Here is a 22,733-nt window from a genome sequence, read left to right as displayed (position 1 = left end):
TTAAAGTTTGTTTAACTGTGTATTGTTCTGCTACAGCATTAACATTAGTTTCAGTAGGAACAGCCTGGGGTCAGACTGTGTCCAGCACCCCCTCTCCTTATGTTGCGCTTGACTCTGTGTGATATAAAAATCCTAGTCCTGCAGAATTGAGTCAACTTCCCCTTTAAAAATCTTTACTTCTTTGAATGAGCTCCCCTCCCACCGGCCTGCAGGAAATCCGTTCTGTCCCGCAGTATTCCAAAGGACCCCCCACGGAATCTCTGGTCAGCTTGCTTCTAATGCACTCCCCTCTGGGGTCCCTGAGAGCTTCTTCCCTTAGCTGCAGCCCTCTGAGGTGCTACAAACCATGCATACCGGCCCCTTCCTTTATGTGCCAAACACAGCAAATACAAGGCTTACAGATAACAATAAGTGATTATAGGCATAAGACAAAAACTTAAAACCAGGAACTTGGGAGCAGCTTATCTCTACTCCCAGGGTCACTCGGGGGGTCCCCTCCATTTCTCCCCTCAGGCTCTGGCCTGCTGCCCCATTGTGTCAGTTTGCAGGCCTGACTGGCATATTTCCCCTCCTATCTCCCAACGCCTGGCCAGCAAAACCAGATCCCTTTGTTGTCACAGTAATCTCTGCAGAGGTTATTCAGGGTTTCCCAAAGTCTGTCTCTCCTCTGTCGTTAAGCAGAACATCTGGGTTGTACCTAGGAGCTGCCAGCCCACGAGTCTCTTAGAGTGGGCCTCCCCACCATTAACCACACAGCACATTCGTGTTCTCTGTTCCATGTGATACGCCAAGCGAACCAATGCCACCACCGTCCCCACTCACCCACGCCTGCCAAAGCAAAAAGGAACAGACACTAAAAAAAAAAGAACACAAATCAGTAGTTAACATCTCAGAAATATTTGCATTCAGATGGCTTTCCCTTGGGACCTCCTCTCCAATTGTGGGTATGTGTTTTATATTTACAAGACTAAACAGGCTCACCCAAGTGCTTTCCAGGTGGTACTAGTGGTAAATAATCCACCTGCCAAGGCAGGATTCGCCAGAGATGAAGGTTCGATCCCTGGGTTGGGAAGATGCCTGGAGAAGGAAATGGCAACCCACTCCAGTATTCTTGCCTGGAAAATCCCATGGACAGAAGAGGCTAGCAGGCTACAGCCAAAGGGGGTTGCAAAGAGTTGGACACAACTGAGCGTTCACACACACACACATACACACACCACGGTCCCACTCAAAGCAGAGTTCTTTTTACCCTAGAATGCAGCAACAAGTTTTTAATGACACTTTAAGAAACCCTCCCCTCCTCATCTGCAAAGTGTGAAGAGTGCCTCCTAGAGCTCATGACTTTATGGACAGCTTGGAAGCAGGGGGAGGCCACTGTCCAGTAGGTGGTCTCCAACCCATGCTCCACTGTGTCTTGCATCCCTCCAACCATCTCAGAACGACTCACTGCCATTCCAGACCACCATGCATGGGTTCAGACAAAGGTGGGCGGAGCCAGGGCTTGACACATGGCAGACATTCCAACATGTTTGTTGGATGAACTGAGTGAACATAAGCCCTGAAGATGCTTCTGAGGGTCTCTGTCCCACCTAGTACAAACCAGAAAGGACCCATGGAAGTGTCTTTCTGTTCCAAACATAAGCAAGAAATAGATAAGTCCTTATTTCAAAGTTACTAAATACATCCTGGTGTGACAGAGTTGTTTGTTAATCAAACAACACCTGTTCCTTCGATTAATGATTAATATGGTCTGTGAGTTCAAAGTGACCTTCAGATCAAAAGGTTTACTAATCTATCACTGAGTTCATTCAAAGCTAAAATCTATAAAGTATAACCCTGGCACTTGGATTCTCCTCTAAAGGAAGTCTCCAACGTGGACCATATCATGACCGAAGGGAGGGATACTGGGAACTCTGGTGATGTTGGGGGGCAGGGAGGAGGTGATGGCAGGAACCAGGGGCAACGACTTTATCCTAGTCGTGATTCACAGAGATGGGGGCAAGCTCCACTCGCCAGTACCTGAAACTGTTGCACAAAGCAGAGAGAGAGGCCCTTTAGGCAGGGCAGAGGGGAATCAGTCAAAGACACACATCCAGACTCCAAAATCTAGGAGACAGTCAGGAGGAGGAGTCAGTCAAGCCTGGATGACTAAGAACAGAACAGAGCAGGGGAAACTGAATGGTTTCACTGCAGGTCTATTTCTTCCAAACGGGAGAAAGATGGAAGATCCTAACGGACCTGATGTGAGATGCTCTGGGGGTTCCATCCCCCTCTATTCCAAATTCTCATGCTTCCCAGGCATTTCGAGAGTCCTTCTCTGGCTTTCTAGGCTAGCTTCAACTCTCTGCTAGCACTGACAATCTCCGGCCATCATTTTAGCTTTAGTGTCATGTCCACATTCTTCAAAGCACAAAAATCACTCCTTTCTCTCCCTCATTCACACCAAAGTCCATTGATTAAATTATTTTAAATATTCCTCTGAAATTGGTGAAGATGGAAATTTCTAAATTTTCTGGTGCTTATGAGGCAGAAAAAGCAAGATAAATGGTCTCGTCAATTAAACTTTACATTGGGACACTTTTTAGACAATAAAGAATAAAGCTGATGTATAATTTTTAAAAGAAAATATTTCTTGGGAAACCTGCTTCTGGATGAAGGCACAGTTGGCCCTGAGCAGAGAGTTACAGGTTTCCTTAAAGGCTTCCTCCCCTGAACCACACTAGGGGGGTCTGAAAAGGGCAGTAAAGAGAACTTCTGGAAAGAGTTCTTTGCTCCTGGGAACATTCAGCATATCTTCCAGGATGTTAAAAAGCATCACAGACTAGGTTCAGCCTAAGAAGTAAGTAAGGCCCTTTTCCTACCAAAAAAAAAAAAAAAGTTAAGATGAAGTATATGAAATGCCTAGCACAGTGCCTGGTGCCTAATAGATGTATAACAAATATTAGGTTCTTCCCACCCTGAGCGTCCAGGGGCCTATGAGCACATACATTGGATGTATTTCTGGAGGGGCAATTGGGTACATTCTAGATTCTTCCAGAAGCTCACAATTTTCTTACAAGGGGCCATGGAGAGAGGAAGGCAGGGGAGGGAAGGAGGCCTGGGTTCTCTTTGCCAGCTCAGCCGCTCTTCTTCTGCCTGGGGTTTTCAGCACCTTCAGGCTGTCACTGATTTGGGTCTTATGCTGTCCACCACGGCTGACAGCACCGCCCCTGCCGCCTTGGCTCCCTGCATCAGCACGTGCTCCACCTGCAAAGGAGACCAGCTCACAGGACCCTCGGTGAGGCCCACCCCTCCCTCACCACTCCCTTCAGGAACTGGCCTGCCTAGGAGGAAGCCACCATATATTCCCAAAGATGCTACAGCCGCGAGAGACCTGGACAAGCCAGGATTGCCCAAGACAGGCATCGGAGGCAAGGGGGAGCCCTTTCCTCCAGGAGGCAACCTGGGCTCCTAGTTCTCCTGCTCCCCCAGAGCCATTCAGCCCAGGGTCTGCCTGTAGCGTGACACTGAGAAGGGCACAGTCCCTTATTCTACATACAGGGGGCCCGAGAGGTGGGGAGGGGCGCCCCCTCGGACACAGTCACACAGGGATCAGTTTCACACAGACCTGGGCTTGGGTCTCCTGAACGCCCGGCCCTGGCTCCTTGGGAGGACCTCCTATCACCCCCTTGCTCCCTGGTGTCTTCTTTCCACAAGCAAATGCTCGTGAGATGGGAGACCCCTCACGCCAGGGCCCACCGAGCCTGGAGCACTAGAGCAAGGTCTCCCGGGAGTGGAATACCACACCTGCTGGCTCCTGGGCACGCCGTATCGCAGGTCGTTGACAAAGTGCTCGCAGTTGCCCTCGATCAGGCTGTACTGCACGATCCTGTTGACCATCTTTTTTGTCCGCTGGATGATCTTGTCCACAGGCAGGGGCAGGTACGTCCCATCCAGCTTGTTGTTGACCTTCCAGGAGCAGCCGTGCAGCACGTCCTCCAGACGACTGTATTTCACCACCGCCCGGTTGCTGAAGACAGAAGTGATGCTGCCAGCCTCAAACTCCTCACCTGGCGGCCAAAGACAAGCCAAAGTTGGGAGCTGCAAGCGGCCACGGTACAGAGCCATCAGCTCGCTCCAGGGGCTGGGTGAATGGCTTCTCTTAGGGCCCCAGTTTCACTGTCTCTAAAAGCCACAACAGAGAATGGGGGGTTGGGCTAAATGAAATGCAAAGGGCCGGCCTCCCCAAGAAACCTTCTGCCCTGTTTTCTGCACTCCCCGCTTTCAACCCTCACAGCAATCTCTTTCTCACCAAGCTCTGGAAGCACCTTACGGTGTGGCCCCAGATTCCGTTCTGTGTACTGACCCGACCAAGTCCTAGGACTGGAATCTTGCTTTCCTAACCAGAACCCAGGGTGACAAGCACCCTTACATGTAAGAGTCATTGGCTCCTGGAGGAAGGATTATGGCTTCATGACAGGCCTCCCCCTGCCTGTCATGGGTGCAGGTGAAACCAAGAGGCCATGCAGACAGGACTCTAGATGGGACCCATTCCAACTAGCTTCCACCCAAAGCCATTCTCCCTTTCTCTCCACTCAAGTATTAGGATTCTCCTTGAGGGCTTATTTAATACCAGGGTTCCACACCTTTGAAAAAAGAAACATCTGAAGCTGCTGTATTATCATACTCAGTCCTTACAGGAGAGCCTCAGAGAGGGTCAGGAACCCACTCAAGGCCAGTTAAGTGGCGATTTAATACAGGACTGTTTTCCTGCTACAACCATATGGATATGCAAACATGGGAACCGTCCCCTGCTGTAAGTTGTGTGAGCGCAAGAAATGTCCCCTGTTTCCTTTGCAAAGCATTTGAAGTCTATCTGCTGATTTCACAAAAGCTGGCAGTAGGCAATTCAGCTTTTGGGAACAAAGATGGCAGAATTCATTTTTAGAGGAAGATCTGACAGGGAGGATAGGGACATAACTGTTACCTTATCCCTATAACAACTCTGGTTATACCAGAAGAAGTTTTCTGGATTTAGACTGGAAAGGAGAGGGGAGATGAATGCATTGTGAAGTGATTTTTCATTTTTCACGTAGGCATGCAGACAGGAAGTGGGACAGGCAGTGGGGAAGCAAAGCAGGAGAGAGGGACTCTGCTCTGCGGGAAGGTCTCAGCCAGGTGAGAAGCTGGGCCAACCAAAGGGGACAGGACACGGGCAGGAGAGCCATGACCACGGTGTTCAGTTCGGTTCAGTCACTCAGTCGTGTCCGACTCTTCGCGACCCCGTGGACTGCAGCATGCCAGGCCTCCCTGTCCATCACCAACTCCCAGAGTCCATTCAAACTCAGGTCCATCGAGTCGGTGTGATCACGGTGTGGCCATAGGCATTTGGTATCACTCCCCTTTTGTAATCTCAGCTTGAACTGGCAGTACAAACACAGGAGGCAAAATTTCAGAGGCGTCAAAGATTACACAGTGGAGCCCCATGCCTCTCCACCTTCCAACTCCCCCAGGTCCCATCTCCTGAGGACACCATGTGACCAACAGCTCTAGATGTCCAGTTTTAAGCCGCTTCCCATTCCGTGCGGTAATCTTCCACTATCACCAATTCCACCCCCAGCAAGCCTCAACTAAAATTTAGTTAGTCACCTGTTTGATCTCAGCCCTGTGTTCATGCTGAAATGAAAGGAGAACAGTGTCCACACTGAGGGGGAAGCCACCTAGGATTGGTTGGAAAGCACGGAGACCCAGAGAGGGTGGAGCTGCCGAAGGTGAGCAGGAAGCTGGAAGCAGCATTTGGGGACAACAGGAAACAAGTGGGCAATCAGAATGCGTAAGCATCTGCACCCCTCCCGGGGAATCCTCAGAAATAGGAAGATCTTGAACCAAGTTGTGTCTGACTCTTTGCAACCCCTAGGCTCCTCTGTCCGTGAGATATTTCAGGCAAGAATACTGGAGTGGAGTGCTATTTCCTTCTCTGAGGGATCTTCCTGACCCAGGGATCAAACCTGCATCTCCTGCTTGGCATATGGGTTCTTTACTACTGAGCCACCTGACATTTCTATTTTAAAAGAAAGGGTGGTCTAGGCGGCCAGGGAACTCAGGGATGTTCTTCACACTTGTGTCTGTCTTAGGGCTGGACACTCGGTGGTTTTTGATGGGCAGAGATCAAGCTCAACCACACAGTAAATTAAGGTCCAGTCATGCTTCTGGTATTTTATTGTTGAAGTAAGGTAGCAGCTCAAAATTCTCCAAGCCAGGCTTCAGCAATACGTGAACCGTTAACTTCCAGACGTTCAGGCTGGTTTTAGAAAAGGCAGAGGAACCAGAGATCAAATTGCCAACATCTGCTGAATCATCGAAAAAGCAAGAGAGTTCCAGAAAAACATCTACTTCTGCTTTATTGACTGACTACTCCAAAGCCTTTGACTGCATGGACCACAACAAACTGTGGAAAATTCTGAAAGAGATGGGAATACCAGACCACCTGACCTGCCTCTTGAGAACCTGTATGTAGGTCAGGAAGCAACAGTTAGAACTGGACATGGAACAACAGACTGGTTCCAAATAGGAAAAGGAGTACGTCAAGGCTGTATATCGTCACCCTGCTTATTTAACTTATATGCAGAGTACATCATGAGAAACGCTGGGCTGGATGAAGCACAAGCTGGAATCAAGATTGCTGGGAGAAATATCAATAACCTCAGATTTGGAGATGACACCACCGTTATGGCAGAAAGTGAAGAAGAACTAAAGAGCCTCTTGATGAAAGTGAAAGAGGAGAGTGAAAAAGTTGGCCTAAAGCTCAACATTCAGAAAACTAAGATCATGGCATCTGGTCCCATCACTTCATGGCAAATAGATAGGGAAACAGTGGAAACAGTGAGAGACTTCATTTTTGGGAGCTCCAAAATCACTGCAGATGGTGATTGCAGCCATGAAATTAAAAGACGCTTACTCCTTGGAAGGAAAGTTATAACCAACCTAGACAGCATATTAAAAAGCAGAGACATTACTTTGCCAACAAAGGTCCATCTCGTCAATGCTATGGTTTTTTCAGTGGTCATGTATGGATGTAAGAGTTGGCCTATAAAGAAAACTGAGCACCAAAGAATTGATGTTTTTGAACTGTGGTGTTGGAGAAGACTCTTGAGAGTCCCTTGGACTGCAAGGAGATCCAACCAGTTCATCCTAAAGGAGATCAGTCCTGAGTGTTCATTGGAAGGACTGATGTTAAAGCTGAAACTGCAATACTTTGGCCACCTGATGGGAAGAGCTGACTCATTTAAAAAGACCCTGATGCTGGAAAAGATTGAGGGCAGGAGGAGAAGGGGATGACAGAGGATGAGATGGCTGGATGGCATCACTGACTTGATGGACATGGATTTAGGTGAACTCCGGGAGTTGGTGATGGACAGGGAGACCTGGCGTGCTGCAGTTCATGGGGTCGCAAAGAATCGGTCACGACTGAGCGACTGAACTGAACTAAGGTAGCAGCTGAGGGACACAATAATTAACTGTCCCTTTTACGTTGCTAACTTCAGTATCAATATTTCAATAGAGCAGTGGTCCCCAACCTTTTTGGCACCAGGGACCATTTTCATGGAAGACAATTTTTCCATGGGTCAGGACAGGATGGTTTCGGGATGATTCAAGCACATTAAATTTATTGTGCACTTTATTTCTATTATCACATTGTGGCAATTTGGAAAAGTGAGCGATGGGGAGCCACTGTAAATACAGTTGAAGCTTCACTCACTGGCCCACCACTCACCTCCTACTGTACTGCCCAGTTCCTAACAGGCCATGGACCTGAACTGGTCCATGACCCAGGGGTTGGGGATGCCTGCAGTAGAGTATCCACTCTTACTTGGGGGAGCCAGGTGAACCACACAATCATCTTCCACATAGATGGCCCAGTGCTCATAGCCAATCCGAAAAATCTCAATCAGGTCTCCGGGTCTGGGTTTTGGTTTATCCTATGATGGAAAAACAAAATAAAATGAGACTTCACGTGCCCAGGGAAATCCAGAGATCCTGTTTGGGGATCAGCTACAACTCAGTGTGAAGACACTGCCTTTCATCACATTACCAAAACCCAAGGAGAAGGCAATGGCACCCCACTCCAGTACTCTTGCCTGGAAAATCCCATGGATGGAGGAGCCTGGTAGGCTGCAGTCCATGGGGTCGCGAAGAGTCGGACACACATGAGCAAATTCACTTTCACTTTTCACTTTCATGCATTGGAGAAGGAAAAGGCAGCCCACTCCAGTGTTCTTGCCTGGAGAATCCCAGGGACGGAGGAGCCTGAGGGGCTGCTGTCTATGGGGTCGCACAGAGTCGGACACGACTGAAGCAACACAGCAGCAGCAGGGTGCAAAAAGATCTTTCCACACAAATGAATGAAGGACCCACCCACTCCTGCTACCGCCCTCATTATTAAAGCCACAGAGGCTAACAGCACCAGCTCCAAATGCGCAGCTCACATGTATACATGCCCTTCAGTAAGTGATGGAGCGCCTGTACTCCTTCTCCTTGACGCTGCGCACCATGCAAACTTTTTCAATAGAGGGCGCCAGAGAGACACTGCAAGAGGAAGGGGATCTCCTGCAGGTTCTGGTCTCCTTACACCAAACTCTTAATTCTTGGGATAAATCTCACTTAGTAATGATGATTAATCCTTTTTTTATGTTGTTAAATTCAGTTTGCTAATATTTTGTGGAGGACTTTTACATCTATATTCATAAGGTCTGTAATTCTTTTCTTTGCCTGATTTTAGTATCAGGGTAACACTGACCTCAGAATGAGTTGGGAAGCATTCCCTCCTCTATTTTTCAGAGTTTATGAGGGATTGGTAACTTTTCTTTTTTAGAGGTATAGTAGAATTATCAAGTCAAGCCATCTGGGCCTGAGTTTTTCCTTGTGAAAAGATCTTTTATTTACAAATTCAATTTACTTGTTGTAGGTCTGTTCAGATTTTCCAGTTATTCCTGAGCCAGTTTTGTAATCTGTGCCTTTCTAGGAGTTCGTTCATTTCATGTATGTTTTCTAATTTGGTAGTATAAAGTTGCCCGTAGTACTCCTCTATTATCCTTTTAATTTCCGCAAGATTGTTAACGAGCTCCCTCTTTCAGTGTCGATTTTGGTAATTTGAGTTTTCTCTCTTTTTTTCTTGGTCAATGAATGTAGCAAAAGTTTTGCCCATTTTGTTTATCATCTCAGAGAACCAACATATGGCTTCCTTCTACTTGCTTTGAGTTTAGCTTGCTTTCCTTTTTCCAGTTTATCAAGGTAAGAACTTGGATTCTTGATTTGAAATCTCTATTCTTTTTTAATATAGGCATTTATAGCTTATATTAAGCACTGCTTTAACTGCATCTCATAAAATTTGATATGCTGTTTTCATTTTTATTCAACTGAAAATATCTTCTAATTTGTATATTTTTATTTCACCCATGGATTATTCATAAGTATGTTTTTAATTTCCAAATACATATTTCCCAAATTTCATTCTGCTATTGATTTCTAGTTTAATTTCATGTGAACAAAGAAATACTTTGTATGATTTCAATCCCTTTCAATTTGCTGAGACTTGTTTTATGGCCTAGAATATGATCTATCTTGGGGGATATTCAAGTCTGCTTAAGAAGAATATGTATTCTATTTTTGAGTAGACTATTCTGTAAAAGTCAGTTAGGTAAAGTTGATTAATATCATTGTTCAAATCTTCTATATGCTCACTGATTTTTTGTCCAGTTGTTCTATCCAGTATAGAGAGTAGAATATCTAAGTCCCCAACTATTATTTCTGAATTGCCTATTTCTCTCTTCAATTCTGTCAGCTTTTCTTCATGAATTCGGGGCTTATATTGGTAAATGTATATGTGTTTACAATTGTTATATCTTCCTGATGAATTAACCTTTTATCATCAAAACTGTTCCTCTCCTTAATTCAATTTCTTCTCTTAAAAGTCTATTTTTTTATGTTAGTATAACCACTCCAGCTGTGATTCTGCTTGCATCTTTCTACATCCAACCTATTTATGACCTTGAATCTAAAGAGTGCCTCCTGGGAATTCCCTGGTGGCCCACTGGTTAGGACTCAGCACTCTCACTGCCATGACCCCAGGTTTAATTCCTGATCAGGGAACTAAGATCCTGTAAGCCATGCAGCCAAAATAATAAACAGATAGTTTGTCTCTTGTAGGTGGCCTGTAACTGGATCTTGTATTGGCAAGTCAGACGATCCTTTTTTGGACTGTTTGAGTCACAAACTGCTGTGAAACTGTGGATTCAAATTCCCATCTGGAGTCCTTAATCCAATATAAGCTCCATGACTTTAAAATTAGTTAGAACAAAAGCTAAAACATATATTTATATTCTTTTACAATAATAACCTATGTAATTACCTTTACTGGTGCTTTGTATTTCCTCATGTAGATTAGTTACTGTCTGGTGTGACTTCCTTTCAGCCTGAAGAACTTTCTTTGCTACTTCCTTTCAGGCAAGTCCTCTAGCAACACTTTCTGCCAGTCTTCACTTATCTCAGACTTCACTTTATTCCATCTTCATTTTTGAAAGATAGTTTACCAGACACAGGATTTCTGATTGACAGCCTTTTTTTTTTTTCTTTTGTCACTTTTCATACGCCATCCCACTGCTTTCTGGCCTCCATCATTTCTGACAAAAAACCAGCTATCAGTTTTATTGTGGTTCCTTTGTACACGATGAGTCTTTTTTTTTTTTTTTTTTTTCCTCTTTCTCTCTCTCTTGTGGCTTTCAAGATGTTTCAACTGTTTTGATTCTGATTCCCCCAGAGCTGGTGGTTGCTGCTGTTTGTTTGCTTAGAGGCCTGCCTGGGTTAATTCTTCAATGTCTGTTTCCCTCACAGTATTCAACCCCTGGTGTATCTGCTCCAGTTTTGTTTTGTTTTCTTGCTTCTATTTTTAAGCCTGACATGGCTTAATGCTAAGCCAGTGACTGGTCAGAGGCTGACACACATCTTGGGCCAATAAGGCATCACTTTTTTTCTATGGAGCTTGGTGTGGTTTGGAGAATTCATTCAAGGTTCTAAAGTTGAAAAGTCTGTGAGCTGTTATTTAATACTTTCTGCATTCACAAGGCCTCATGCTCCTCCAGGAATGGAAGGACAGGCCCCTCCAGTGTCTCCTGAATGTGTGTGCAGCCTGTGCACCCCTTCCAGACCAGCAGCTTTTCTAGGCCCTCTTTAACTGTATCAGTACCTGCATTTCTGTATTAAATTTCTGGCTAGTCTGTTAATCTATCGCTTGTCCCAACAAACACTGCAAACTCAAGCTAGCTGCAATTTTGGCCTTCCATGATGTTTGTCACTGAGGTAACTATTGTTTTCAACAACATCCCTGGGCATGGAATTTTCCATGTTTTGTTTCAAATAAAGTTTCCCTCTGTGGCCACTGCCAATCCTCCTGGCATGTCCCACCCACTTTCCCACCACAGAGCTGAGGAAGGTAGGGGATGGAGGGCATCCTAAGACACTACAGATCTCCATTGTTCTGAGATTCCAGGGTTTAGTAGACTTTCTTGATTTAATATATATCAACTTACTGTATGCTTCTGGTCAAATTTCAGAGTTTTCTTTTATTTACTTATTGGTTGTGCTGGGTCTTTGTTGCTGCACAGGTTTTTCTCTAGTTGCAGCAAGCAGGGGCCACTCTTCCTTGTGGTGTGCAGGCTTATCATTGTGTTGGCTTCTCTTGTTGTTAAGCACAGGCTCTAGGGAGTGTAGCTTCAGTAGTTGCTGTTCCCAGGCTGTGGAGCACAGCCTCAATAGCTGTGGCACATGGGCTTAGTTGCTCCGTAGCATGTGGGATCCTCCCGGACCAGGAATTGAGCATGCATCTCCTGCATTGGCAGGCGGGTTCTTTACCACTGGGCCACCAGGGAAGCCCCAGAGTCTTTAAATCATTGTATTTGACAGTTTCATCCAGCTTTATTTTTGCTATTTGGGGAGATTTTCTGAGATCCTTAGCCATTTCAGAAGTCCTACCCACTTGAGGGAATGAATTTTTATGGGCACATTGCAGACCATTGACCCAGCAATACTACATGGAAGAAATTGTGGCCAAGAAAGATGAAGTGCTTTGCCAAAGTCCTATGCAAGTCAGCTGGCAGAGCTAGGACCAAAATCAGGTTTCTACCCCCTGACCAAACTAACTCTTGCCTGAAAGAGAAAATACAATAGCAACTGAGTTCCCACTAGAGGGCGCCTCAAACCAGCCTTCCCATGTGGACAGTGAAATCACTATCCCTGCTGAATTTTCCTGGAATGACTGCCATTAGGAAGATAGAACAATTTATTCTGATGCTAGTCTAAGCCAGAAAAAAAAAATCAAAAGAAAACCACATGCTGGCCATCAAGGATGTTTAACAAGCTTGGTACAAGAAACAGGAAGTTTCAGCACTGAAAGGAGTGGATTTTAGAATTTTAATCCACCTGCAACATTGCCACTGGATAATGGTTGTTGTTGTTCAGTTGCTAATTCATGTCTGACTCTTTGCCACCCCATGGACTGCAGCACTCCAGGCTTCCCTGTCCTTTACTATCTCCCTGAGTTTGCTCAAACTCACGTCCATTGAATTAGTGACACCATTCAATTAATTCATCCTCTGTCACCCCCTTCACCTCCTGCCCTCAATCTTCCCCAGGATCAGCGTCTTGTCCCCAGCATCAGATGGCCAAAGGATTGTATCAGATGGCCAAAGGATTGTAGTTTCAGCTTCAGCACCAGTCCTTCCAATGAATATTCAGGGTTGAATATTCTGAATGAATTGACTGGTTTGATCTCCTTGCAGGCCAAGGGACTCTCAAGAGTCTTCTCCAGCACCACAGTTCAGAAGCATCGATTCTTTGGAACTCAGCCTTCTTTATGGTCCAACTCTCACATCCGTCCATGACTACTAGAAAAACTATAGCTTTGACTATACAGACCTTTGTCGGCAACACGATGTCTCTGCCTCTTAATATGCTGTCTAGGTTTGTCATAGCTTTTCTTCCAAGGAGAAAGTGTCTTTTAATTTCATGGCTGCAGTCACTGTCCACAGTGATTTTGGAGCCCAAGAAAATAAAATCTGTCACTGTTTCCACATTTTCCCCATCTATTTGCCATGAAGTGATGGGACCATATGCCATAATCTTTGGTTTTTTGAAAGTTGAGTTTTAACAGGGGTAGGAAGGTGAAAACTTGAATGGAACTTACAATAGACTTAACAGTCACCTAGAGTCACCTGCTTAATAGCCACCTGCTCTCTTGCTGAAGTTTGTCCCACTATAAACATTGTATTGAGCTTTGGGTCTCAACTTGGGCTGCACGTGGAAATCCCCTGCAGAACTCTTAAAAATTAAGACTAATGTGGAGTATGGCCTGAGAACCAGAGTTTTAAGAGCTCCTTGAGTGCCTCTAGTGGCAGCCAAGGTTGTAGCCACACTGGGAGCTTTTCCAAGGCCTCATCCTTTCTTATCCTTGACTTTCCCCAGCCCCCAGCACTTCATGAACCTCAGGAAACCAGTCTATATCTTCCAGGTTGACCTCCAGCCCCAGCTGGTGCTCCAGTCTCCAAATCCAGATTAAGCTTTCTCTGTCCTTTTACTCTCTTGGAAATAAGATGTCACTTCAAAATCTTCCATCCATCTTGTTATTTATTTCCTTTGCACAGGCTGGCAGCCCAGCCCTGGCCCTTCTCCCAGATATAGGCACCTGTTTAGAAAAACCAGTCTTTCATAAGGCCCCTAGACGATAAAAGTTTCTGAAAGTCTTATAACTCTGAGGGGTGATGCAAGGAAGTGGGTGGAGGGCTTCTTCATGCCTACAGCAGAGGGGAGGGCTCCCTGAGACAGGCCATTATGTATGGAAAGTATCCTTTTAGTGACCAAAAGAATGGGAAACACAAGTTAAAGTCAAAGAAACAGATCCAATATGGAGTCAAAATTGGCTCTTCTCTATAACAATCTGTACACACGTGTTCATAAGTTTGTTTGCAACAGCCAAACACTAGAAACAACCCAAGTGCCCATCAACGGGTGAGTGAATGAACAAACAGTGGTCGATCCATACAATGAAATACTACATAGTCATAAAAAGAAATAAACTATTGATAACATGCAGCACACAGATATAAATTGGAATAATTATATGAAATTATGTGAAAGGAGAGAGACCCAGAAAAACACATACAATATGATTCCATTTATGCAAGCCTCTAGAAAATGCAGACTAACGCATAGCAATAGAGAGCAGATCAGTTGTTGCGTGGGGATGAGAGTGGAAGAGGGAGGGGTTTACAGAGAGGACAAAGAAAGCTGTGGGAGTGAGGCAGATGTCTGTGCCCCCACCGGGGATTGAACCTGCACCCTTAGCAGTGAAAGCACAGAGTCCTATCCATTGGGCTGCCAGGGAATTCCTTGGTTATTTGTTATCTTGACTGTGGTGATGGTTTCATGGGCGAATACATGCATCAAATCATATCCAATTGTATACTCTGAACATATGCAGTTTATGGTATGTTAGTTATACCTCAACAACGCTCAATAAACAGATCCATAACGCTGTTTCTAAACAATTTAAAAGGCATAAGCAACATCTAATCACATGGACCACAGCCTTGTCTAACTCAATGAAACTAAACCATGCCGTGGAGGTCCATCCAAGATGGATAGGTCATGGTGGAGAGTTCTGACAAACCATGGTCCACTGGGGAAGGGAATGGCAAACCACCTCAGTATTCTTGCCTTGAGAACCCATGAACAGTATGAAAAGCCAAAAATACAGAACACTGAAAGATGAACTCCCCAGGTCAGTAGGTGCCCAATATGCTACTGGAGATCACTGGAGAAATAACTCCAGAAAGAATGAAGAGACGGGGCCAAAGCAAAAACAACACCCAGTTGTGGATGTGACTGGTGATAGAAACAAGGTCCGATGCTGTAAACAGCAATATTGTAGGAACCTGTAATGTTAGGTCCATGAATCAAGACAAATTGGAAATGGTCAAACAGAAGATGGCAAGAGTGAACATTGACATTTTAGGAATCAGCAAACTAAAATGTACTGGAATGGGTGAATTTAACTTACATGACCATTATATCTACTACTGTGGGCAAGAATCCCTTAGAAGAATTGGAGTAGCCATCATAGTCAACAAGAGAGTCCAAAATGCAGTACTTGGATGCAGTCTCAAAAACGACAGAATGATCTCTGTTCATTTCCAAGGCAAACCATTCAATATCACGGTAATCCAAGTCTATGCCCCAACCAGTAATGCTAAAGAAGCTGAAGTTGAACAGTTATATGAAGACCTGCAAGACCTTTTAGAACTATATCCAAAAAAAATGTCCTTTTCATTATAGGGGACTAGAATGCAAAAGTAAGAAGTCAAGAAAGACCTGGAGTAATGGGCAAATTTGGCCTTGGAGTACAGAATGAAGCAGGGCAAAGGCTAATAGAGTTTTGCCAAGAGAACACACTAGTCGTAGCAAACACCCTCTTCCAACAACACAAGTGAAGACTCTACATATGGACATCACCAGATGGTCAACACCGAAATCAGATTGATTACATTCTTTGCAGCCAAAGATGGAGAAGCTCTATACAGGCAGCAAAAACAAGACCAGGAGCTAACTGTGTCTCAGATCATGAACTCCTAGTTGCCAAATTCAGACTTAAACTGAAGAAAGTAGGGAAAACCACTAGACCATTCAGGTATGACCTAAATCAAATCCCTTACGATTATACAGTGAAAGTGAGAAATACATTTAAGGGACTAGATCTGATAGACAGAGTGCCTGATGAACTATGGATGGGGGTTCGTGACCTTGTACAGGAGACAGGGATCAAGACCATCCCCAAAAAAAGAAAAACAAAAAAGCAAAATGGCTGTCTGAGGAGGCCTTACAAATAGCTGTGAAAAAAGAGACGTGAAAAGCAAAGGAGAAAAAGAAAGATATACCCATTTGCATGCAGAGTTCCAAAGAATAGCAAGGAGAGCTAAGAAAGCCTTCCTCAGTGATCAGTGCAAAGAAATACAGGAAAACAACAGAATGGGAAAGACTAGAGATTTCTTCAAGAAAATTAGAGATACCAAGGTAACATTTCATGCAAAGATGGGCACAATAAAGGACAGAAATGGTATGGACCTAACAGAAGCAGACGATGTTAAGAAGAGGTGGCAAAAATACACGGAAGAACTGTACAAAAAAGATCTTCATGACCCAGATAACCACAATGGTGTGATCACTCACGTAGAGCCAGACATCTGGAATGTGAAGTCAAGCAGGCCTTAGGAAGCATCACTATGAACAAAGCTAGTGGAGGTGATGGAATTCCAGTTGAATTTTTTCAAATCCTAAAAGATGATGCTGTGAAAGTGCTGCACTCAATATGCCAGCAAATTTGGAAAACTCAGCAGTGGCCACAGGACTGGAAAAGGTCAGTTTTCATTCCAATCCCAAAGAATGGTAATGCCAAAGAATGCTCAAACTACCACACAAGTGCACTCATCTCACACGCTATCAAAGTAATGCTCAAAATTCTCCAGGCCAGGCTTCAGCACTACGGTTCAGTGAACCGTGAACTTCCAGATGTTCAAGATGGACTTAGAAAAGACAGAGGAACCAGAGATCAAATTGCCAACATCTGCTAGAGCATTGAAAAAGCAAGGGAGTTCCAGAAAAACATCTATTTCTGCTTTATTGACTGACTACTCCAAAGCCTTTGACTTTGTGGATCACAACAAATTGTGGGAAATTCTGAAAGAGATGGGAATACCAGACCACCTGACCTGCCTCTTGAGAAATCTGTATGCAGGTCAGGAAGCAACAGTTAGAACTGGACATGGAACAATAGACTGGTTCCAAATAGGAAAAGGAACACGTCAAGGCTGTATATTGTCACCCTGACATATATATGCGGAGTAAATCATGAGAAATGCTAGGCTGGAGGAAGCACAAGCTGGAATCAAGATTGCTGGGAGAAAACATCAATAACCTCAGATATGCAGATGACACCACCCTTATGGCAGAAAGTGAAGAATTAAAGAGCCTCTTGATGCAAGTGAAAGAGGAGAGTGAAAAAGTTGGCTTAAAGCTCAACATTCAGAAAACTAAGATCATGGCATCTGGTCCCATCACTTCATGGCAAATAGATAGGGAAACAGTGGAAACAGTGAGAGACTTTATTTTGGTGGGTTCCAAAATCACTGCAGATGGTGATTGCAGCCATGAAATTAAAAGATGCTTGCTCCTTGGAAGGAAAGCTATGACCAACCTAGAGAGCATATTAAAAAGCAGAGACATTACTTTGCCAACAAAGGTTCGTCCAGTCAAGGCTATGTTTTTTTTTTTTAGGCATGTATGGATATGAGAGTTGGACTATAATGAAAGCTGAGCACTGAAGAATTGATGCTTTTGAACTGTGGTGTTGGAGAAGATTCTTGAGAGTCCTTTGGACTGCAAGGAGATCCAACCAGTCCATCCTAAAGGAAATCAGTCCTGAGTGTTCATTGGAAGGACTGATGTTGAAGCTGAAACTGCAATACTTTGGCCACCTGATGGGAAGAGCTGACTCATTTGAAAAGACCCTGATGCCTGGAAAGATTGAAGGCAGGAGGAGAAGGGGATGACAGAGGATGAGATGGTTGGATAGCATCACCAACTCAATGGACATGAGTTTGGGTGAACTCCGAGAGTTGGTGATGACCAGGGAGGCCTGGTGTCATGGCCTGCAGTCCATGGGGATGCAAAGAGTCGGACACGACTGAGCAACTGAACTGAAAGCAACATCCCTAATCAGTGTGCAATTCAACCTTCCACCATATAAATAAAGTAAAATACAGTATAATGTAGAGAAGTCTCCAGGAATTAAAGATATACCAGGTCTGAGAATTCCCACAGTACCCACCTCCGCTGCTTGCTTCGTTAACCTGCCCGCAGTCCCAGGCTTCGGGGTTGAATTCCGCTCTGTTCTCTTCTGGTTGGGTGTGGACTCCAGGCTGACTACGGGCTTCTCCCTGAATGAATTTTGAGATCATATAGTTAATAGAAAAACCACTACTTCACAACTATTGGAAATTCTATATTACTTCAGAGTTACGATTTTAAGATATCTTTCAATTTTGAGATTCTAGGAAACATTTTGCCTATGAAATTTGTTTCTGTGATGCCATTCTGTCCTGCAAAAATAATGGCTATTTTCTGCTTTTCAGACAATTGTTTAAATGCTAATGACAGCAATGAGTAGTTTTCAGAGGTGTTTTCCTCCCTCTAATAATCTTTTTTTGATGTTTTAAATATTTAGACATAGCTTTTTTAAAAATAGTACACAATGACTTCTAAGGAAATTCAACAGGCCTCTTCTTTCCTTCCCCTCCCAGTCCTCCAGGCCAGAAGAAGGGCCCCTCAACTGTTGGATTGTTTCTTCCAATAATTAGCTCCATATTTCTGAGAAAGCCTGTTGACAACACTGTAACTGCCAGTAATGTGATAGAAATCAGTATATTTTGTCCCTCAAAGCAAAATGTTACAGGAGAGGACTGAAACTAAAGGCAGGGATATGATTTTGGGGTAGAACAGTAGAGTGAATTATATGGGGCCACAAAGACCTGAGTTTGAATCATGGCTCTCATATTTGCTGTGCATCCTTGAGCTAGTAAACTAGTCTGTCTGAACCTCAGTTTGACTGTCTATAAACTAGAGATGCTAATATTGGTCTCACAGTTATCAAGCGGGTTAAATGAAAAAGCATATGTATACATCTGGCTTCCCTGGTGTCTCAGATGGTAAAGAATCTGTCTGCAATGTAGGAGACCCAGGTGTGATCACTGGGTTCAGAATGACCACCCCCAAAATGGCTTTTTCCTTACATCCCCAAATTTTAACTCTTCTCCAAAGGTACAGTGTATGGGAATGATGGGGAGGAGATGGGACATACTCCCCGTTTTCAGTATTGTTCTTCTCCAAACTTTCAGCTCTCAGAATCTTAAACAGAGACAAATATCATGTTTCTCAAGAAAGTCAGTTGCAGAAACTGGAAGACGGTTGCATCATTCATTAGTTAGTGAGACCAGCTGGCAATATTGTAAGCATTCTTGGGAAGCAGTTCAGTTCTCAGGGGTCTGCAGAATGGCCCTGTGGCTAGAAACTACTACAAGGCAGCCTCCAAGCCTGGCCTGCAGGTCCCAGGACTGCCCTCCCGCTGTTATCACCAGGAGCATGCCAGGCCTCGCTGGCAGCCTGGTTCATGCAGACACCAGCTAAGGATTTGTATTACAGAACTGTCATCAAAGTCAGTTCTTCAAAACCACCCCTTAAAGACCCAGTCCTTCCACACAAAGAAAGAATCTTACCCCTGCTGGACACTGCTTCTGCCCTGTTCTATCGTGTCCTGCTGTGGCTGCTTGGGCAAAAGCTGGTCCAACGCCTGAGATCCCACAGATTCTTCTAATGCAAAGGAAAAAAAGAAATCATGTTACTGAATATTTAAACCACAACTGCCTTCTATGGGGAGTGTAACCCATGAAAGGACGGCTGGAGCCAGGCCTTGACAGCATTGGGAAGGTGGGAGCTCCAGTCTAGCACTGAGCCCGGCTCCCAGTTCAGTCAGTTCAGTTCAGTTGCTCAGTCGTGTCCGACTCTTTGCGACCCCATGAATCACAGCACGTCAGGCCCCCCTGTCCATCACCAACTCCCGGAGTTTACTCAAACTCATGTCCATCCAGTCGGTGATGCCATCCAGCCATCTCATCCTCTGTCGTCCCCTTCTCCTCCTGCCCCCAATCCCTCCCAGCATCAGGGTCTTTTCCAATGAGTCAACTCTTCCCATGAGGTGGCCAAAGTACTGGAGTTTCAGCTTCAACATGAGTCCTTCCAATGAACATCCAGGACTGATCTCCCTTAGGATGGATTGGTTGGATCTCCTTGCTGTTCAAGGGACTCTCAAGAGTCTTCTCCAACACCACAGTTCAAAACCATCAGTTTTTCGGCGCTCAGCTTTCTTCACAGTCCAACTCTCACATCCATACATGACCACTGGAAAAACCATAGCCTTGACCAAACAGACCTTTGTTGGCAAAGTAATGTCTCTGCTTTTTAATATGCTGTCTAGGTTGGTCATAACTTTCCTTCCCAGGAGTAAGCGTCTTAGCCCTGAATAAATTCTGGGATAAAGGGGGCTGTGAGGCCATCCTGAAAGGGGTTCCTCCTCCGGGAAAGAGAGATTTTGGAATTTCTGGGTACGGAATCGGGGAACTGTTGCCTCTAACCTAGATGGCAGAAGCCTTGGGGTTAAACCCAATGGCAGAAGCTTCTGTGGGGCTGGAGTTGTTCTGAACTCTACCTGCCGGGCAGCAGCCGCGTCTGTTTACAGGGTAAATACTCGCGAGGGTCGCTGGATGCCTGGCCCGCTGTAATTAAATTAATAGCCAACGACCATTCCTAACTATTCACTTATTTCGGTTAACAAGCATCTCTAACAATGAACAAATATCTATGAGGAGAGTTGAAGGAAACCACGGTGACCTTTCTGGAGGTCCGAGGGCCTGCTGGGACCTGGAGAACGACCCCGGAAGGCTCCAGGCCCGGGCGTGGCGGCTCGGTGGGGAGAAGCCCCACGCCCGCGGCGGCCTGACCGGGGCCCGGCTGGAAGTCCAGGAGCGGGCTGGGTGCCATTCGGCCCAGTACTCGCGGTTCCCAAGGCGGGCCTGACGCGGGAGCGTAAGGACCTAGGGAGGCGGCGCCCGCCCTCGCCCCGGGCGGCGGGGCTCAGGCCCATCCGGTTTGCTGCCGCCCCGCCGGTCCCCGGGCCTCGCAGGGGACGACGCGCCGGGCTAGCTCCCAGACGGCGCGGGCCCGGTCGGCGGCGCGCAGGGAGGGCAGACGGGCGCGGAGCCGGCACGCGGGCGCGCAGCAAACGGCGGGGGCGCGCGGCCAGAGCGCTCGGAGCGCCGGGGGCTCGGGCGCCGTGAGCACGTGCCCGAACAGGGCGGGCACCGATCGCGCGCTTGAAGGCCCAGGAACCTGGGGGCGGAGGGATGTTGAGAGGAAAGGCCGGAAAAAGCAGCGTGGGCTGTTGGTGGGATGGAAAGTAACAACCGTTTGCATAGGACTCAGGTGGAATCTGATGTGATTAGAGAAGCTGAAGGTCAACGGTGCAGACAGGGGAGCGACAAATGGAGACAGGAGTTGAGGCCTGGTTAGGAGGTCTTGGAGAGGCATCTTATTGTTTAGGAGTTAAAATCTTGGGAGATTCAGACTAGGTAGATGGACAGATAGTTTTTTACAAACTTTTAATTAAATTATATACATATGTTATATATATATGTACATATATGTACACACATAAAAAAATAATAATAATGGGATATATGTAGTTTTGAAACGATGATGAAGTTACCACGGATGAATGCACCATCCAGGGTTTCCCGGCTGGCACCAGGGGTTAAAGAATCTGCCTGCCAATGCAGGAGATGCAAGAGATGCGGGTTCAGTCCCTAGGTTGGGAAGATCCCCTGGAGTAGGAAATGGCAACCTGCTCCAGTGTTCTTGCCAGGAAAATTCCCTGGACAGAGGAGCCTGGCGGGCTACAGTCCACAGGGCTGCAAACAGACACTGCTGAGCGACTAAGCAGCAGCAGCAATATACCATCGTTGGTAAGAATGCTGCATCACATCAATACCTAGCACAGATGCTCCTCCTGCCTGTACCTTCTTCCCTTATCCTGTCTCCCAGCTCCTCCTCACCCCCACCCCTGATAGGTTACCTCTCTCCTGTCTATCATGCTCTTGCTTTATAAAACATTTTTTAAATCTCTTCTTTGTATTCCTAACACGCTGTTTCATTTTGCTTATTTGAAGCTCATAACACAATTTAATCACGCTGTATCTTCTGCAATCTGTTTCTTTTAAAGTTGTCTCTATAATGCATTCACATTGCTATACAAATCTGTAATTTGCTTCCCTTGCTGAAAGATATTCCATTATGTGAATAGACAATTTATTGATCTCCTGATGAAATTACTTGGGGTTATTTCTATTTTGGATTTAGAAAAATATTGAGAAGAACCCAAACTGTGTCCTGGTGTATGCATGCAAGAGAGTCTATAGGATTTAATAGCTAGCAAGATATGAAAATATTCAACTTTATAGTAGAACACTGTCAAGGAACATTTAACAGGAGGATTCCTGGGTGCTGATTTCTATTTCTCGTAAATCCTCTGTTCCTTATCAGTTCCTGGCAATGGGAACCAGTGAAACGGCACACTATTCCCAGGACTGAGGTCATAGGATGAGACATGCATGAATCCCCTTCAGTGACTCTTTTCAGCGTCAGCGACCTTGTATGTATTAGACTATCCATATTGTGGCTATTGATAAAATTTCATCCTGTGTAATAGCTGAGTAATCATCTTACTAAAGATATATAAGCCTGCATTTCTGCTAATAAAGCACCCTTGCTCCATCAGAGCTTGGGTCCCCATGTCTGTCTTTCTCTCTCTCTCTCTCCCTCTCTCTCCTTCATTTTCTTATCATCGACTCCGGATCACCAGGTTTCAGTTCATTAAAGTGCCACAACAGAACACTAAAACGTTTTCCCAATTGGTGGTACCAGTTCCACTTCCACCAGTAGTGGGTAAGAATTCTTGTTGATTTACGTCTTTGCCAACACGTAGTACTGTTGTCGGAGAAGGCAATGGCACCCCACTCCAGTACTCTTGCCTGGAAAATCCC

The 22,733-nt window shown here is 45.4% G+C and overlaps 1 protein-coding gene across 1 annotated transcript; it reads right to left on the bottom strand.

The window, feature by feature from the left end:
- Positions 1 to 2,584: 2,584 nt before the first annotated feature.
- On the bottom strand, positions 2,585 to 21,072 carry PLAAT5 (phospholipase A and acyltransferase 5). Its single transcript, XM_043871071.1, has 6 exons — positions 20,527 to 21,072; positions 19,356 to 19,449; positions 17,912 to 18,020; positions 7,850 to 7,958; positions 3,787 to 4,049; positions 2,585 to 3,246 (listed from the first exon to the last, which is right to left on the bottom strand). The coding sequence occupies exons 1-6, from the start codon at positions 20,777 to 20,779 to the stop codon at positions 3,154 to 3,156; spliced, it is 921 nt and encodes a 306-aa protein (XP_043727006.1). The 5' UTR covers positions 20,780 to 21,072; the 3' UTR covers positions 2,585 to 3,153.
- Positions 21,073 to 22,733: the final 1,661 nt, after the last annotated feature.

This window comes from Cervus elaphus, chromosome 2 (genome assembly GCF_910594005.1).
Source record: "Cervus elaphus chromosome 2, mCerEla1.1, whole genome shotgun sequence".
NCBI classification, from domain to species: Eukaryota; Metazoa; Chordata; class Mammalia; order Artiodactyla; family Cervidae; genus Cervus; species Cervus elaphus.
The sequence above is the reverse complement of the archived record's forward strand: the minus strand, read 5'-3'. Positions and strand labels throughout refer to the sequence as shown.